The 19424-nt window shown below is 43.8% G+C and overlaps 1 protein-coding gene across 4 annotated transcripts in view; it reads right to left on the reverse strand.

Moving 5' to 3' along the window:
* Positions 1–19424, reverse strand: part of LOC122933447 (N-fatty-acyl-amino acid synthase/hydrolase PM20D1-like) — a 146598-nt gene that overhangs the window by 84031 nt on the left and 43143 nt on the right. For all 4 annotated transcript variants that reach the window (XM_044288445.1, XM_044288446.1, XM_044288444.1 and 1 more), the window contains 2 exons: positions 4273–4359; positions 1828–1961 (listed from right to left, as the gene is read on the reverse strand). In XM_044288445.1, the coding sequence (XP_044144380.1) occupies positions 1828–1961; positions 4273–4359 (221 nt within the window). The remainder of the gene's footprint in view (positions 1–1827; positions 1962–4272; positions 4360–19424) is intronic.

The following is a 19424-nucleotide window of genomic DNA, read 5'->3' on the forward strand; positions in this document are numbered from 1 at the left end:
CATTATCAATCATAGTGCTCTGTGTCTCTGCTGTCCAGAATGGGGCTTTGTTCTCTTTCACACAGTGGATTCCACAAACGGGATCAGCTCGTGTGAAAGAGCCCTAATACGGCCTTAAGGCATGCTGCCCAAAGTAAGAGCCCTTACACAGGTCGATCCGATGATACCTGATTCACATAGCTGTATGAGGCCTTGTTTTTTGCTGGACAAGTTGCATTTTCTAAGTTCACCATTTAATATTGCATGCAATGTGGTGGGGAGCTGAAAAAAAATTCCAAATGGGTTGAAATAGAAAAAAAAAAAAAACACTTTCACAACAGTTTTATGGGTCTTGTTTTTACAGCGTTCCCTATACAATAAAACTGGTCAGTGTGATTATGGTGATACCACATATGTACAGTTTTTATTGCATTTTAATAATTAAAAACAAAAAGATAAACCTTGGAAAAATATTATGACCCCTATAACTTTTGTGTAGTTATGTATGCGGAGCTGTTTGGGGGCTCATTTTTTGGCAATCTATACTTTTCAAATAGTATTCCAGTAGGTGACTGGCACTCCTGTGGTTAATCCCTTCCCGCTGTGTATATTTGGTATTTGCTGGATTTTATCAGAGGGAACTCTCCTCAGTGCTGCTCTATGCAGTATAGATATATAATTCTATGTTTAAATGACAAAGGGGGTCATTAATTAAGAACAGCAGTTCAGATGCCGGTGTTAATAACCCCTATATCTGGCGGTGCATACGCTGAATTTATGAAGAGGCGCTGGCCTCTACATAACTTCGGCGTATCCACCGAAAGTCTAAATGTAAGATGACTTACATTTAGGGCTCATGCACACGACCGTATGCCGTCCAACACATACGGTCCGTGAGCGGGCCATATGTCCCTCCCGCAGCGGCATACATCGTGCGCATGGGAGTACACAGCATCATAGGTTACTATGATGCTGTGCGCATCGGGCCACCCGTGGGGCTATTGTCCTGCACTCATAATATAATTTGAGTGCAGGACAATAGTCCGGCGGGCGGCCAGATGTGCACAGCATCATAGTAACGTATTATGCTGTGTACTCCCGTGCGCACAATGTATGCTGCTCTGGGACATATGTCCCGCTCACGGACCTTATGTCTCGGAGCGCATACGGTTGTGTGCATGAGCCCTTAGACAATCTTCTATGCCTAAAACAGGCATACAAAATGATGACTGAGATGGGCCTGCCGACCCGTCCTGAGGATAGGTCATCAGTATCAAAATCTCTGAAAAACGTTTTAAACGGATTGTTCCATCTCACCGTTACTAAGGCGAGATGGGACTACGTGCCAATCACCAGGTGGCCAGGATACAGTAGAGCACAGCAAGCTATGATGCTTCTCTAATTCAGAAAAGACATAGCTGACTGTGCTACGCTAATTCTGCAATAGGACCAACTAAAACAACGGATCGCTGGCCCACTTCCCTGTTTCCTGCCAACTTTCCTGGCCGGCACCATCTCGACTTAGTAACGGAAAGACAGGACAAACTTTTTACATAAATTCTAAAATTTTCAATGCTTGTTACCGATAATCTGACTGATTGGGCAGTCTAAAGTGGCCTTTACACTTAGACACTATTAGTAACTCTGTCCTAATGAGTTGATATTTACTGAAAACTTGTCTCAGTGAAATAAGCATTAAATCCTAACTTGAGATTCTCCTTGAGATTTTATAATGTCGAAGTTCCAAAACATGCTGAAGAGTAAACTGTGTGTGAGCAGAGAACAAAACTGAAGTTGTACATTTCTATGGCCTCGGAGTAACTAGTAAGAAGATGATCCTGTACTTACAGAGCTACAGGCTTTTTGACTTGATGTAAGACTCGCTCCATGATTGCCAACCCTTCATCTATCACAAACAACAACTTTACTCCACGAGATTGTAGTTTCTCTACAACTTTCATGGCTCCTTCGTGTCCAGATACCTGAAACCACATGCAGAAAGCCTTTTAAGAGAGGGAAAATAAGAAAAAGGGGAAATGGAATAGCGCTTGTGATGCCATCATAACAGAACATCCAGTATCTCTGGTAGACACATTTAGGGATTTAGGGTCAATTCAGACGTCTGCAAGTGTTTTGCGGTTCGCAAATTGCGGATCTGCAAAACACCGGACTGCACATGACTGGCACTCCAATAGAAATGTCTTTTCTTGTCCGTGTCTGCGGACAAGAATAGGACATGCTCTATTTTTTTGCGGGGCTATGGAACGGAAGTGCAGATGCTCCGCGGCCCCATTAAAAATGAATGGGTCCGCACCGTTCCGCAAAATGGTGGAACGGATCCGGACCTATTCATACGAACGCGGGTTGTCTCACTTCACCAAATAGCATTTATTATGTAGAGAAAATTATTTCACACCACTTACTAATGTACTGTGATAGTCCACATTGCTCCCTTCGTTGTCTGGATTCATTTTTCCATCACATTATACACTGCTTGTTTCAATGGTCACGACCACTCTGCAATCCATCAGTGATGGCCATGCTTGCACGCTATAGGAAAAAGCACCAGCCTATGTGTGCTCCCACGGTCCCGGGCCACCAGAGAGGCTTACACTTTTTCCTATAGTGTGCAAACACGACCACCGCTGCTAGGGTGGTCGTAACCATGGAAATGAGCAGTGTATAATGTGATGGAAAAATGAATCAAGACAACAAAGGAAGCAATATGGACAATCACAATGAATTAGTAAGTGCCTTGTATTAACTTTCTCTACATAAGTCATTTGCTGAAGTGAGACAACCCCTTTCAGCACAGAACATGCCAGGGATCGAATGGGATAAAGATTTCCTTGATAATCTTACATTTACCACTGACATTAAAGGGTATGCACATATACATTGCCCATCCAAAAAAAGTCGCCACCAAAAATATTTAGTTGGACCGCCTTTAGCTTTCATTACGGCACGCATTCGCTGTGGCATTGTTTCGATAAGCTTCTGCAATGTCACAAGATTTATTTCCATCCAGTGTTGCATTAATTTTTCACCAAGATCTTGCATTGATGATGGTAGAGTCTGACTGCTGCGCAAAGCCTTCTCCAGCACATCCCAAAGATTCTCAATGGGGTTAAGGTCTGGACACTGTGGTGGCCAATCCATGCGTGAAAATGATGTCTCATGCTCCCTGAACCACTCTTTCACAATTTGAGCCCGATGAATCCTGACATGGTCATCTTGGAATATGCCCGTGCCATCAGGGAGGAAAAAATCCATTGATGGAATAATCTGGTCATTCAGTATGTTCAGGTAGTCAGCTGACCTCATTCTTGGAGCACATACTGTTGCTGAACCTAGACCTGACCAACTGAACCAACCCCAGATCATAGCACTGCCCCCACAGGCTTGTACAGTAGGCACTAAGCATGATGGGTGCATCACTTCATCTGCCTCTCTTCTTACCCTGATGCACCCATCACTCTGGAACAGGGTAAATCTGGACTCATCAGACCACATGACCTTCTTCCATTGCCCCAGAGTCCAATCTTTATGCTCACTAGCAAATTGAAGCCTTTTTTACTGGTTTGCCTCACTGATTAGTGGTTTTCTTACAGCTACACAGCTGTTTAGTTCCAATCCCTTGAGTTCCCTTTGCATTGTGAGTGTGGAAATGCTCTTGCTTTCACTATTAAACATAGCCCTGAGTTCTACTGTTGTTTTTCTTCAATTTGATTTCACCAAACGTTTAATTGATCGCCGATCACAATCATTCAGGATTTTTTACCCACCACGATTCTTCCTCGAATACGATGGGTTATCACTATCCTTCCAGTTTTTTATAATGCGCTGGACAATTCTAAACACAATTTTAGTAGTTTCTGCAAACTCCTTCAGATGTTTTCTCTGCTTGATGCATGCCAATGATTTGACCCTTCTCAGACTAACATCTTTTCCACGACCACGAGATGTGTCTTTCGACATGGTTGTTTAAGAAATGAGAAGCAACTCATTGCACAAGTTGGGGTTAAATAACTTATTGCCAGCTGAAAGATAATCTCCCATGCAGTAATTATCCAATAGGAGGCTCATAACTATTTTCTTAGTTAAATCCAGGTGGCAACATTTTTTTGGGACAGGCAGTGTATAACAATCATGTGTGTTCAAAGCAATCTGTATAATAGACAGCGGCTATCCTGATTGTGTATAAAATTATATTACAACGTTAGAACTGGGCTCCAAGTTCTTTTATATGTTCTGTAACAGACTTCAAAATGGACTCTGTTATCTGCCATTTACCTCCTCATCATGTCCGAGTCCGATATAGAATGATCGTTTGGGTTTGTAGCCTCTTTTTAACAATAAATCAAGAGCTTGAAGAGCTCCCTGTGGAATAGAGAAAATGGAGATATAAATTATCATTGGAGAGAGGGTTTTCTCACAGTCTGGTTGTAAGGGAAACATTAACGAAAAATTTTCACTGGGGTTTTCATGAAGCAACCAGTCTGCCTCAGATTACACAGGTTTTACAGGCTTAAACGAGTTGTGAATGTTTGTCACCTGGGCAGACCTGAGAAGGGAAGCCTACTTACCTGCTTCCGAACGCTGGCTCCCGGCTCCTGCACTCTCTGGACTCTGCTGATCTGATTGGGTCCCAGGATGTAAACTTCTGGTTTGATGCTGCTGCAGCCAATTGCTGGCTGCATCAGTGACCTGCTCTCCTGACTTTATGTCAAGTGGTCAAGTGATTCAAAGGGAGCAGGTCACAGCTACGGACAGTGACTGGCTGCAGTGGCGTAAAACCAGACAGCCTGTCGTTATTGCTGACCGGTATCTTTTAACATCAGATTGACATGGGGTACAATAAAGACATACTTGTACCCCAAGTTCTCCTATGAGAATTTAATGACTGTCTTTAAAGGGAACCTGTCACCTGAATTTTGTGTATAGAGCTGAGGACATGGGCTGCTAGATGGCAGCTAGCACATCCGCAATATCCAGTCCCCATAGCTCTGTGTGCTTTTATTGTGTAAAAAACGATGTTGTAGATATGTAAATGAACCTTAGATGAGTCTCCTCCATGCTTCAGAAATTAGTCCAGCGTTCTCTGACTCTGAGCCCAGCCACGCCCACTGTGAAGGAGCCCAGCACCGCCTGCATTTTCCGAATCTCCTTCTTGCTCCCCGACGTCACAAAGCTAGAGCCCCGTAATTTTGTGATGCGCGAGCTTGTGCATGCGCAGTTCGTTCCCTGAGGCTGATGCCAGCACAGGGAAGGAACACTATGCCAACACTGCGCATGCGCTAGCTCGCGCATCGCGAGATTACGGCGCTCTAGCTTTGTGACGTCGAGGAGCATGGTGGAGATTCGGCGTATGCGGGGCAGTGCCGGGCTCCTTCACAGTGGGCGTGGCTGGGCTCCAGAAATGTTAGTAACAGCTCCTTGGGCTTCTTACTTGCCTCATTTATATTTATATATATGTATCATTTATATATATATATATATATATATATATCTATATATATATATTCGTTTTTTTTTTTACACAATAAAAGCACAGAGCTATGGGGAATGCATATTGCGGATGTGCTAGCGGCGATCTAGCAGCCCATGTCCTCAGCTCTATACCCAAAATGCAGATGACAGGTTCCCTTTAAACAATCTAATTTTAATGGTCCCAATGTCTCTTGATGATTTCCTATTTACAGCACAGCAGTAAATCACTGGTTGCAGTGATGATGATTTAACTGTACTGATACTGCCGCTGCGGGAGAAGTGGCGTAAATATAGGGCATTCAGCAACTGGGCCCACAAGGACCCCCGCACCACACTATTTATTTAAAGGGGAAATAATGCCAGGTTCCAAACACACAAAAAGCAACCAAGAAAACATGACATCATATCCTAGTGTCTTTATTTGTTCTTGTTTAATTAGATATCACAATTGCAAAATATGAAAAATACAATAGAAAAGCAGTGTATTGTTCTCTCCAATATTATTGGAGGAATCTCCAAGTTAGTAACAGTATAAAATAGATTTGGTTACACCATGTGGAACTGGAATAGACTACAAAATACAAAATCTACCAAGATAAATCCCTCTCCGCACTCAAATATATACATATATAACCCAGAGAAGGGTTTGTAACAACAGGAGGTGAAAGAAAATATCTCTTCTGATGGACACCTTCCCCATCTGTCAGAAATCTATCTGATCTTCCTCTTTAGTTATAGTCGTTATTATGCAAGTGTGTAAGGCTAGGTTTATACAGTGAATTTTGGGCATGGATTTTGGTGCAGATTTCATGCCAAAAACATACAGCCAGATTTATCATTAGCTCAAGTATAAATAATGCAGTGAAAAAGTCGCATACTTTTGTGCAATCGATAAAACTGCGCAAAAATGTGCTACTTTTATTGGCTCTGCGCTATGCTCACTCGTTTTCTGAAAGTGGGTGTGTTTCCTTATGTAAATGAATCTCTAGACATATTTACTAATGCAAGAATTTAAAAAGTCGCAAAAAATTGCACAATTTCACTACGGTAAGGACCATGATTATCTTATGCGACTTTTTAATAGAACATGCAACTTTTTCGTAAAGATATGCGACTTTTGTAAAGCTGCTTACTGAAGAATAAACTGCTACTGTCAAACCACATTTATCACAGTATTAAAAGACCATTAATAAATCTGACTTAGCCAAAAGTGACTTTGGACATCTGTAAAAGTGGAGTAAGATGCAAGTGTAATGATAAATCTGGCCCATAGTGTCTGAGCTGAAGGCAGCGTGTTATTAAGCCAGAGAAGCTGAACAGATTGATGTGTAGCTTTGTGGGAAAAGGTTCAGTAAAACTTGTATTTTATACATTTATATCCACGCTGTCAATCACTGATAGGACCGTCTCCTTGACTTCAAAGCCCAGAATGAGCAGGAATTTAAAAAGGTATAAAATACAAGTTCTACTGAATCTTTTCCCATTAAACTATAGATCAATGTGCTCAGTTCCTCCTGTTCTACAACACAATGTTTGTAGCTTACATTGCGTTTTCATGGTGACAGTTTCCCTAAACCATACAGTGCTTTTTTTGTCCACTAGCGATTTAAAAAAACCACACCGTGGGAAAAAATAGGTGCCCTGTCCATTCTTGCGTGAATTCAGTGTGCAGAATTTCCATTGAAAATGGGCACGATTAAAAATCCTTGCCAAAAGCCCACACCAAAAACCACATTAAAAATGACAATGTGGAAATGCAAGTGCATGCAAAAAAAAAACATATCAGGTTGTTTTCAGCGCTGAAATCCTCCATGTGAACCTAAAGGCTGATATTATGGAGCAACAGTGGACATTATAGGGAGAAGTGTGTAAGAGGAGAGAACTATAACGTCCAGGAGGTCCAGGCTGTTATGGGGCATCAGTGATCATTAACTGGAGAGGGGTATAAAAGCACAGAACTACAACGCCTTGCATTTCTATGATATTATTAAGGACTGCCAGAGCACATTACAGGGGGCAAGTATAAGGAAAGAACTACAACTCCTAGTATTTGACAACTTATAGAGGGAAATACGAACCTCACACACAGCAGAGGTGCTCCGCCCACATGGTGATATCACCCAGGTCCTTCACCACTTCTCTGCCCTGCTGAGCTCTGTCTCATTGGGTAAATGGGGTGAAATGAAGCTGGCTGAAGTGGAGTGACCAATTTGAAAAGACTGGAAAGTTTGGCAGCAAGTCACCCTGCAAAAATGAAGCCCTGACACAACTTCATAAAAAGAAAAAGAAAAAAATGATGGGGATGCGGCGATGCTAAAAGATTTTGGGGCACATTTATTAAGACCGGCGTTTTAGACACCGGTCTTAATAAAGGTCCTGTGCTTGGCTGGAGTTATGTAGAGGAGCAGGCCTCTCCATAACTTCGGCATATTCATTGCCGCTTCTAATTGTATCAACAGCTTCCTAGTTGTCTTACATTTAGACCGTTTTCTACCCCTAAAACAGGCGTAGAAAATGGTAAATCACCACACCCACAGTTTGCAGATAGCTGCACAACTAGTAGTTCTTTTTACATTTTACTACTTTTGTGCAATAATACCTCTTTTTTCTAAAAAGAAGAAAGGAGGTCACTTACTATACTGAAATACGCCTATATTAGGTGTATTTCAGGCACAGAAATAGGCGCCTGAAATACACATAATATAGGCGTATTTCAGTATAGTAAGTGACCCCCTTTCTTCTTTTTAGAAAAAAGAGGTATTATTGCACAAAAGTAGTAAAACGTAAAAAAACTATATGTATTTGGTATCACTGAAATCGTACTAACCCAGAGAATAAATATATCATATCATGTTATGTATGTGTAACATCCCAGAGTTATGTTATGAATTTCTTTTACCCCACTACAACCTGTTAAGTGTATCTGCATTGTCATCCTGTGTAATTTAACATCACATCCTCACAAATGTGCAATCTAAGCCTTGTTTAACTATGTATTGCTGTAATTTTCATGTTCACCAGAAAGGGCAGCAATGTTTAGCAGAGACTTAGGGACAGTTTAGTGTATCTAGACTGGAATAGTACATTCCAGTTTAGCTCCCCCCTCTTTGAGCAGAGTGGGATCGCCACCCCAGCTAAAAGAAAAGGCTGTGCGTGTAGGAGCTCCCAGTTCTAGGGATCCAAGCCAGGATCTTGTCTTGGCTGAGACAAAAGATCATCATTCCCAGTCTGAGCCCTTCAGCCTCAACTGGTAGAAAGCAAGCAGCCATCTCCAGTATTCCAAGAAGAAGCCTATCCTGTGAGCACAACTGTGAGTAACGTCCAGAGACCAGGAGAAGCCAAATTCCTCCTCAGCTAGTCAGTCCCCAATACAGCAAAAGATAGTAATTCCTGCCATATTACAGAGCCACAAGCAGACGACTTATTCATGCAGAGAGCTCCAGGCACATGATAGAAGCAGAAAATAGATTACTGCCATACATTGCCAATACCTGCTGGGACTTCAGACTATTGCTGTATCTCATATGGATTACTGCTGCATCAAGTAAAGACCAGTTTGAATTATATTCCAAGTCTGGATATCAATTATTGCTACTAAATCCCTCAATTACTCCTACTAGCAACACACTCCTTTTATTGCAAGTGAGCCAGGATCCAGGAGTCCAGCCATACCCAGGTAGGAGACACCGTTGACACCCCTAGAAGCGAGAAATCTTAAGCCTGCCCACTAAGAACTTTGCTGTCAGAATTTGATGTAATCTTCTAAATTACTACTAGTGGCCGCTGTTTCACCCACTCTGAACTTGTGTTGCAATTTCACTCCTCCACCACTGGAGGCTGCTGTGTTATCTGAGGATTTGCCCTTAACTAAGATGGCCTTTGTGATACTGATTGGGAGCCATCTTGTTTCCTGTTTGGGCCTACTTATACCCATGAGGCAATGCAAACATTGCTCGAGTATTGTGACTTGTTCCAGTCTCTTGCTCCTCAGAACCGTCTTTTCCAGACCGTTCTGATTCTTCACTGGACTCCCTACCTTGCGATCTACTTCTCAAGTCTGCGCCTCGCTTGTTCCTTCTGGCCACTGGATTCCAGTTGCGTCTACCAGCAGCGTAACAGGATACTTCTGAACCAGTGCCACCAGTGAATGCAGTCATCCATTCAATCTCTTCAATAGCACCTAATATTAAGAAGGAAAACAAGAACTCTCATTGCTTCATTTCTATCAAGTTTCGCACCAGCTCACAGTGGATATCTACCTCTGCCATGGTGGACTCTGTCGCAAATGGGAACTTTATGGACATTGATTTTGCTAATAAGCATGGAGTGAAAATCCAAAGGAGACTTTCACCAATTCTGATGGAAACTGTTAATGGGTCCCCACTGAACTCGGGCCCAATTGATCAAGAGACTGAACCCTTGGAGATAATTATGGAACCCAATCACCAAGAGGTTTTATCTTTTTTACTAATATCATTGCCCCATTTTCCAATCATCTTGGGACTACCATGGCTGCAAGCTCAGAATCCTCAGATCAACTGGGAAACTAAAGTAGTATCCTTCTCACCAGAGGTTCAGACTTTATCTAATCAACCTCAAGTAGATGGTACTGAGGACCTCGAAACATCACCTAAACTGCCATCTATGTATAAAGAATTTGTGGATGTTTGTGATAAGAAGAATGCTAACAAGTTGCCCCCACATCGACCTTATAACTGTCCCATTGAACTGTTGCCGGGAGCAGCTATACCCTTTGGAAGCATATATCCATTGGCAGAGCCTGAACTGAAGGTTCTCAAAGAATACATAGAAAAAAAATTCAGCTAAAGGATTTATTCGTCCATCCACTTCACCAGCAGGTGCACCAATATTTTTTGTTAAAAAGAAAGACTGTACCTTAAGGCCTTGTGTCGATTATAGAGAACTAAATAAAATAACAATAAAGAATCGTTACCCTCTGCCTCTTATACCTGAGTTGCTGGATAGAGTCCATTATGCAAAAATCTTCACCAAACTAGACCTACGAGGAGCCTATAATTTAGTGCGTGTTAGACCTGGTGATGAATGGAAAACAGAATTCAGATCACGTTACGGACATTTCAAGTACTTAGTCATGTCTTTTGGACTGTGTAATGCACCTGCCACCTTTCAGCATTTCATTAATGATATTTTCAAAGATCTGCTAGATCAGTTTGTAGTCATCTATCTGGATGACATACTAATTTTCTCTAATTCTGAGGAAGAACACCAAAATCATGTCAAAATTGTACTACAGCATCTATGAACTCATCAACTCTATATTAAGTTGGAGAAATGTGAATTTCATCAAACAGAAATTCAATTCCTGGGTTATGTAATTTCTACTGTAGGATTGCATATGGACTCCAGCAAGATTCAAGCAATAATTGACTGGCCAACCCCAAGGAATGTGAAAGAAGTTCAACGTTTTGTAGGATTTGTTAATTTCTACAGACGATTTATAAAAAAAAATTCTGCTATAATTACACCAATTACTCAAATAACAAAGAAGGGAATACCATTTATTTGGTCTCCCCAAGCACAGGATGCATTCCTCTGTCTAAAGACAAAATTCACCACAGCCCCTATACTGATTCATCCTGACCCTGAACATGCCTTTATCGTTGAAGTTGATGCTTCTGACTGTGCAATAGGGGCTATTCTATCACAAAGAACAGGAGAAAAAGACTTGCTTCACCCTTGTGCTTATTTTTCCGAAAACTGACCTCCTCAGAAAAGAATTATGATGTGGGAAACAAGGAACTTTTAGCCATCATTGCTGCTTTCCAATAGTGGCGACATCATTTGGAAGGAGCAGCACAGCAGATAGTGGTGCTAACTCATCATCGTAACTTAGAGTTCATCAGATCTGCTAAATGTTTGTCTCCCCGTCAAGCTCGGTGGAGTCTGTTTCTTAACAGATTCAATTTTGTGATCTGACCTGGCTCCCGAAATGGAAAAGCTGATACCTTATCCAGACTGTTCTCAAATGATTCCTCTTCACCTGCACCACCAACTACCATTCTGTCGGAATCCAATTTTGTGGGGGTCATTACTAACAAGGATCTGCTAGAAGACATAAGGGCAGCATATGAGACTGATCCGGTTCTCCTAAATCCACCAGATGATATATCCCTTATGTTTCAAAATAAAGTTTGGACTCATAAGTATTGCATTTATGTGCCAGAGAGTGTACGACTGAGTATTAAAATTAATTCATGACTCCAAGTTAGCAGGTCACAAGGGAATTCAGAAGACAAAAGAACTCCTTTCATGCTTCTTTTGGTGGCCTAATTATCAAGAGGATGTGAGAAATATGTTTCTTCTTGTAACACCTGTGCCATGAATAAAACTCCTCGTACTTCACCAGTGGGACTTTTGCAGCCTCTGTCAATCCCATCCAGTCCTTGGTCTATATCCATGGACTTTATTGTCGATTTGCCTGCTTCTAAAGGGAAAAGTACCACCCTAGTTGTGGTTGATTGACAAAAGCAGCTCACTTTATTATATGTGCTGGTCTCCCGTCTGCCAAAGAAACTGCTGAACTTATTATCCAAGATGTCTTTCGTCTCCATGGAGTACCAGATGAAGTTGTCTCTGATCGCGGAGTACAATTTACGTCCAAATTTTGGAAGAATTTTTGTAAAACACTGGACAGTCATGTTAATTTGTCATCCGCTTTTCACCCCCAATCAAATGGTCAGACTGAACGCACAAACCAAACTTTGGAGCAGTATCTCTGATGCTACATTTGCCATTTGCAAGATGACTAGGTTGATTTGCTTCCAATTGCAGAATTTTCATACAATAATACTCAAAATGCCTCCACCAAACAAACACCATTTTTTGCTAATTTGTGTTACCATCCAAGTATCCTTACTAATTTCCCCAGAGACACTTCTATTCCTGCTGTCAATAACAGAATCTCTCCAACAGAATCTGGAGATGTTAAAGGACACATTAAAGATTGCCCAGGAGAGATATAAGCAAACAGCAGATAAATCCCGCAGGCCTTCTCCAACTTTCAAGGTGGGAGATGAGGTTTGGCTTTCTACTAAGAACTTAAAACTTCATGTACCTTCAGCAAAACTAGGTCAAAACCTTATTGGGCCTTTCAAGATTATTGGACAAATAAATGCAGTAGCTTTTCGGTTAAAACTTCCCAGGACAATGAGAGTACATCCTGTGTTCCATGTATCACTTCTGAAACCTGTTATTCCAGATCCATTTACAGGACGTAATCTGCCTCCTCCCGATCCAGTTGAAGTAGATGGACAAGAACATTACACTCTTGAAAAAATACTGGACTCTAGAATTTTCCGAAATCATCTACAATACCTAATTAAATGGCAGGGGTATGGCCCCAAGGACAATTCATGGGAACCTGTAAACAATATTAGTGCTCCCTGACTGCCTAAAGAATTTCACCTAAGATATCCAGAAAAACCGAGCCAAGCATCGTCCGGAGGTCAATGCTGAAGGAGGGAACGTCAGAATTTGATGTAATCTTCTAAATTACCACTAGTGGACGCTGTTTAATCCACTCTGAACTTGTGTTGCAATTTGACTCCTCCACCACTGGAGGCTGCTGTGTTATCTGAGAATTTGCCCTTAACTAAGATGGCCGTTGTGATACTGATTGGGAGCCATCTTATTTCCTGTTTGGGCCTACTTATACCCATGAGGCAATGCAAACATTGCTTGAGTATTGTGACTTGTTCCAGTCTCCTGCGCCTCAGAACAGTCCTTTCCAGACCGTTCTGATTCTTCACTGGATTCCCTACCTTGCGAGCTAATCCTCAAGTCTGCGCCTCGCTTGTTCCTTCTGGGCACTGGATTCCAGCCGCGTCTACCAGCAGCATAATATTTGCATTGTGAGCCAAGGGAGTTAAGTCTCCTCCCTCTGGGCTCCACCTTCACTTCCTGAAAGCACCCTGACAGTGGAGCCAAGGAAAATGGCGCTCCCTCCTCCGAAATGGGATCAGATGGCGATCCAGGGAGAGCTTGTATATGAGACCACCGTACCCGAGATCTGGGTCCCGCAGCTTATCCAGAGAATGGGCCCCTGCACGTTTGGAGCGTCCCCAGACCCAGCGCCTGCCGCAATCAAGGAAGAGACAGCCGCCGCCGCTAGCCCAGCTGAGAAGGCCACTGTTAGCACTCCTGCGGTAGAAGACGTTATACCAGTCCAGACCTCGAAGGCAGTGGATCCCTCCGCCACTACTGCTGTCAGCGTTGAAGATGAGACATCCCCCAAGATGGCCACTAACGCTGAGCTTGCTCCTGCGGAGGACGCCACTGACACAGCGGCCCAGGCTTTGGATCAGCCTGCACCACAGACGGCACTTGTACCCCGCGATGACCACCAGGAGGCACCGGAACCAGTTGCCCGGCCGCGACACCAGGTAGGAGCAGACGGGCTCCCTGGGGCCCAGGCCCGGTCCGTACCTGCCCTTGTGCCGCTCCCTGAGGATCCCGAAACTGCTAACAGGCCTAGGCCTGCTCCGCCAAGAACACTTACTGGTGCGGCGGAGGCGGCCGGAGCTTCCACTCCGCCGCCCAGTGCCACTACTACCAAACCGAGATGTCTTAACCCCGAAGTCCCTTGGGAAATTACCGCCTATGCCCAGACAGCCTGGGAGTAAAAATCTGCCGTAGAAGAGTGGGTGAAGCCTTAGACAACCCCCAGCCAGGAGACCCCAAATTGGCCAGGCGCACTGGGACTGTGCTCTGGTTTTAAGTTGAGAGAGGAGTAGGATTTCTCCAGGACAGCCACTCTGGGTCAGAGATCTTTGTGGGCCGCCGCTCAGTCAAGCGACATTACCTACCACAGGCCCGTCACAACCTGTACACAGGGGATCAGGTAGAATATACTCCCATGCACTCCGTCCAAGGCCCCTTTGCTGCCGGTGTGACCCTGCTGGCTAAACCATTAACCCTTGCAGTCACCCCAGAGACCTGGCAGGAAGACCCAGGCTCTGCAGGGAAAGTCAGATCCTTGCAAGAAACCCCAGACGGCAGGTTGAGATTCAGAGAGCAACCCCAGCCAGAACCTGCACCTCTTATCCCTGACCTGGCTGCACCACCAACACTGCGGGTGGGCCAAATCAACAATTCAGTTTTAATATTTAACCCTAGGGTGCAACCTTATGTCCTTCCTTGGTAGCTGCCCCAGGCACCTGCAAGTAGCTTTCCAGAACCCCTTCAGCCAGAGGTTTTAACCGCCTCTGCACCGCCTGCATAGCCAACTCCAAAAGCCACCACTAGAGGGCAGTGGCGCACTACTACTGCTGCAACCATGAGCTACCAGAGGCAAGAGCGCCCCCTGGTGCGCTTCAGCAGCTCCAGCAGCGAGGAGGACATGGATGTCTAAAAAATAAGGACTTATGGGAGCCACGTCATGGACTGTTCCTGACGGGTAAGGACCCGTTGGCATTGTGTTTTAGCGTTTTCTCTTTCAGGTTGCCCTAGTTTGTCCTCACCCTGATGGTCATGAGCTGTAAGCACTCCCCCCATCAGCATTTAACCCCTCATGTCCAAGTTCATTGTTTTATCCCCTTTCTCAGGTTACAAGGTAACCTCATGGAACTATGGTTCTTAAGCCGCTATTTTATACTTCCCATTGGATTACAATTAACTTTTATCCCTGTGGATTACAATTGAATTTTACCTGTTTCCAGAGGATTCAACGTCAAGCACTTCAAGTCAAAGGACTCAAGTTTTTTTTGAGCCTATCCTTGCATTAATAAAATTGCACTATTTTACTAAAAATGTTTACTGCAACATTAAAAGCTTGCACCCAAAGAAAACACTCAAACGATACCTGAGCTCTTTGTGATTTTCCTACTGTGATATTATTGCACTAATTGTACCAGTTTACAAGTTATGCAACGTTCAAGTGTAACATGCCCATTGTGTGTATTCTTTTCTAGGTGCCGCAATGTGACCTTCCTGCACTATTTGTGACAATTGCACTTAACAAAAAATGTAGCAACTTACTCAGTATGCCTTATTTTACAGCTCATGTTCTCTCTTTATACGGACTTGCTTTATGCGGACGCTTTATACTAATGGCCTACACCTGGATTCATATATCCCGGGTACCCAGGGTAGGACCAAGTGGTAAGTCCTGGCAGGTCCAGTAACTACACGGGTAACCCCGCTGCTTCGGGAGTGGTTAGTAGTCATAGACCCCTCCTTCCCGCTTGTTATATGTTCAGGATTGCTCCCATCCTGAGGTGTTTTACTTCCAGGAGTTCTATGGGATTATACTACCCTCCTCCTGTGACATTGCCAGAAGTGCATGGAGACGCTAAATACCTCCCCTTGTGAGCCTTTGCCTAAGGTATGGTACCTCAAGCCTTAGAGCCACAATTTAGCTACCCCTTAGTCACCACAGTGATCGTGCTATAAGCCATATTTTTCTGACTTTGGTGCAGGGATGGGAATACAGGATAAAGCCACCCTTTCATTTGCGGCAATTCCATTACATAATGGTGGGACTACAGAGTAAAGACACCCCTATGCTTTCTTTGGTGTTTTAGGGCCAGAGCACTCCAAAGTCAGTCAGTAATGTTTGCTTAGTGCAGTATTTAGTTCACTGGTTATACCGAGAGAGGCAAACTGTGTGTTGGACACCCTACTCATGCGGGCAGGAACCTGGGGATAGCCGTTTTATGTTTTGTCTTTGTATGTCATATATGTAATTCATGCAGCACTTTGTACTTTATTGGGTACCCCAGAGCTGGTTCCTCTTCACTCCTAAGCATAAGCCGAGGGCGGCTAAACTCGAAGTAAGGGGCAATTTAACATCCCAGAGTTATGTTACAAAACTATTTTACCCCGCTACAACCTGTTAAGTTGTCATCCTGTGTAGTTTAACAACACATCCTCACAAATGTGCAATCTAAGCCTTGTTTAAATATGTATTGCTGTAATTTTCATGTTCACCAGCAGGTGGCATCAATGTTTAGCAGAGAATTAGAGATAGTTTTGTGTATCTAGACTGGACTAGTACATTCCAGTTTAACTCCCCCCCTCTTTGAGCAGAGTGGGCTCGCCTCATGGGTGGGGAAGGAAGTTAGTGTTAGTGTGCCAGCCACCCCAGCTAGGGGAAGGCTGTGCGTGTAGGAGCTCCCAGTTCTAGGGATCCAAGCCAGGATCTTGTCTCGGCTGAGACAAAAGATCATCATTCCCAATCTAAGCCCTTCAGCCTCAGCTGGTAGAAAGCAAGCAGCCATCTCCAGTATTCCAGGAAGAAGCATATCCTGTGAGCACAATTGTGAGTAACGTCCAGAGACCAGGAGACGCCAAATTCCTCCTCAGCTAGTCAGTCCGCAATACAGCAGAAGATAGTAATTCCTGCCATATTACAGAGCCACAAGCAGGCTACTTATTCATGCAGAGAGCTCCAGACACATGATAGAAGCAGTAGATAGATTCCTGCCATACATTGCCAATACCTGCTGGGACTTCAGACTATTGCTGTATCTCATATGGATTACTGCTGCATCAAGTAAATACCAGTTTAAATTATATTCCAATTCTGGATCTCAATTATTGCTACTAAATCCCTCAATTACTCCTACTAGCAACACACTAATTTTATTGCAAGTGAGCCAGGATCCAGGAGTCCAGCCGTACCCAGGTAGGAGACACCGTTGACACCATTGCTATTACCACACAGAGACATTACACCACTCTGGCATTCCTAACCTGGTACGTGAGTTGCAAAACCTTAAAGGGCCCTGAGACTGTACCCTGTGCATGCTGCAATTGGCATTACGAACAAAACCTTGTATAACCATATCCGGACCCACTGCATAATTTGGCGTCCATGTAACCGTACCACGGTCCTGCTCATTGCATATGCAGAAAAATGAACGTTACAAAATTTATAACGTAAAAACTCAGTGGCAGTATTGCTGGTTTTTCCCATTTCCCTCCCAGAAAGATTTAATACAAGTTAATCGGAAAGTTGTGTACACAGTTAAAAACTACATCTTGTCTCTCAAAAAACAAGCCCTCATATAGCTACATAGATGGAAAAACTAAAGTCAGTAAAGCCCAAATCAGGATGGTCACCAAAGGGTTAACTGCTTTCTGCACCCGCTTGCAGATGTCCATGAAGAAAGGACTACAGAAATTTTCCAGAGAAGGTAATGCTTCATTTTTCTTGCATTTCAGTGTTTAGTGGTCCTTTAATTTCATTTCTGATTTCATTTGGTGTCTGGCTAATCGGCGTGGAGGAGACAGGGGGAGAAGATTTATGATGCTGGACACATGCCGTTCTTAGAACGGAGATTGCTAACCTTTTAATGCCAAACATAGCAACAGGTCAGCATACAAAGCACAATATGGTCCCCTCCCCCTGTCATACACCTTAGATGCTGTGGGCACTATTTGGGAAGCAGACATCTCCAATTAGAGAAGATATAACTGCACTGTAATCACTGGCTGCTAGTGCTGAATCATTGGGTTACTTAAGAAATCCAACGATGCTGCAATGTAGAAAAATGCTGCAGCTGGCAAGAATAAGGCTTTTTTCACACGGCTGGGATTTTCTGTGCGGGTGCAAAGCGTGAGGTGAACGCATTGCACCCGCACTGAATCCGGACCTATTCATTTCTATGGGGCTGTGCATATGAGCGGTGATTTTCACGCATCACTTGTGCGTTGCGTGAAAATCGCAGCATGCTCTATATTGTGCGTTTTTAGCGCAACGCAGGCCCCATAGAGGTGAATGGGGCTGCGTGAAAATCGCAAGCACCCGCAAGCAAGTGCAGATGAAGTGCAATTTTTAACGCATGGTTGCTAGGAGATGATCAGGATGGGGACCCGATCATTATTATTTTCCCTTATAACATGGTTATTGTCACGGTCATATTGGTGTTTGACCGTGACGCGGTTGCGTGCAGACTCGTTGCTTGTGGCAACGTGTAGTTTGTGGTTTGCACGTGCACTTTCCCTTTAAGTTGTGTCTCCCTGCTGTGTGGTGTGCGTGGGGTTAATATCCTGCCTCGGTTAGATCAGGGTGTGGTCTCTTCTAGCTATTTATCCTTTGCTTGTAGCTTGGATTTTAGTTGTGCTCTAGCCTTGCTGTGGGCTGGAAGCTATGCTCCATTCTGTGGCTATTCCATCTGCCCAGTCTTTGAGGGCCACCTTGACATCAAGGTCCTTGCCTATGTCTACCCTTCCCCCATTGTTATGAGTGGTGCTGCACTTATGGGTTGATGTTTGTCTAGTTGTTTGTTCCATGTGTAGTTTTTCTATGGTGTGGTTGATCCCGCATGGTTGCTAGACATGTCCTGTTTGTTGTACCTCCGGAAGGGGGTCCCTGGGGTTCCCCAGAGGGGGAACTACAAGACAGCAAGCTGTGGCTTCCGGTAAGTGATCTTGTCGTTCTGTTGTTGCTTGCTGTCTCCTCCTTGTTACTAGGCCTGTGGGAGACTCCAATTTATCTGTGTCGTGGATGAATCTGCCATCTCTTATTCCTGACTTCCATATTGCAGGGACTGATAGGGTCAGTAGGGCCCCGGTTCGAGAGTATGAGACCCCTTCCATTGAGGGTGGCTCATACAGTCAGGAGGTCAGGGATAGGATGACGATGGCGATAGGAGGTGTCCTTCTTCCTTATCCTGGCTTCCAGGCCTAGTGGCTTTCCTTAATGTCAGACTTTGGATGGTGTGGAGTTTCCCCCACTCCCCACGGTGACAGTTATAAGGGAAAATAGCATTATTAATACAGAATGCTAAGTACATTAGGGATGGAGGGGTTAAAAAAATAAAAATAAATTTAACTTACCCTATCCACTTGTTCGCGCAGCCCGGCTCCTCTTCTTTCTCCTTCTTTGCTGACCTGGCAGGAAAAGGACCTTTGGTGACATCACTGCGCTCCTCACATGGTCCATCACACGATCCATCACCATGGTGATAGAT

This window comes from Bufo gargarizans, chromosome 3 (genome assembly GCF_014858855.1).
Source record: "Bufo gargarizans isolate SCDJY-AF-19 chromosome 3, ASM1485885v1, whole genome shotgun sequence".
Taxonomy (NCBI): domain Eukaryota; kingdom Metazoa; phylum Chordata; class Amphibia; order Anura; family Bufonidae; genus Bufo; species Bufo gargarizans.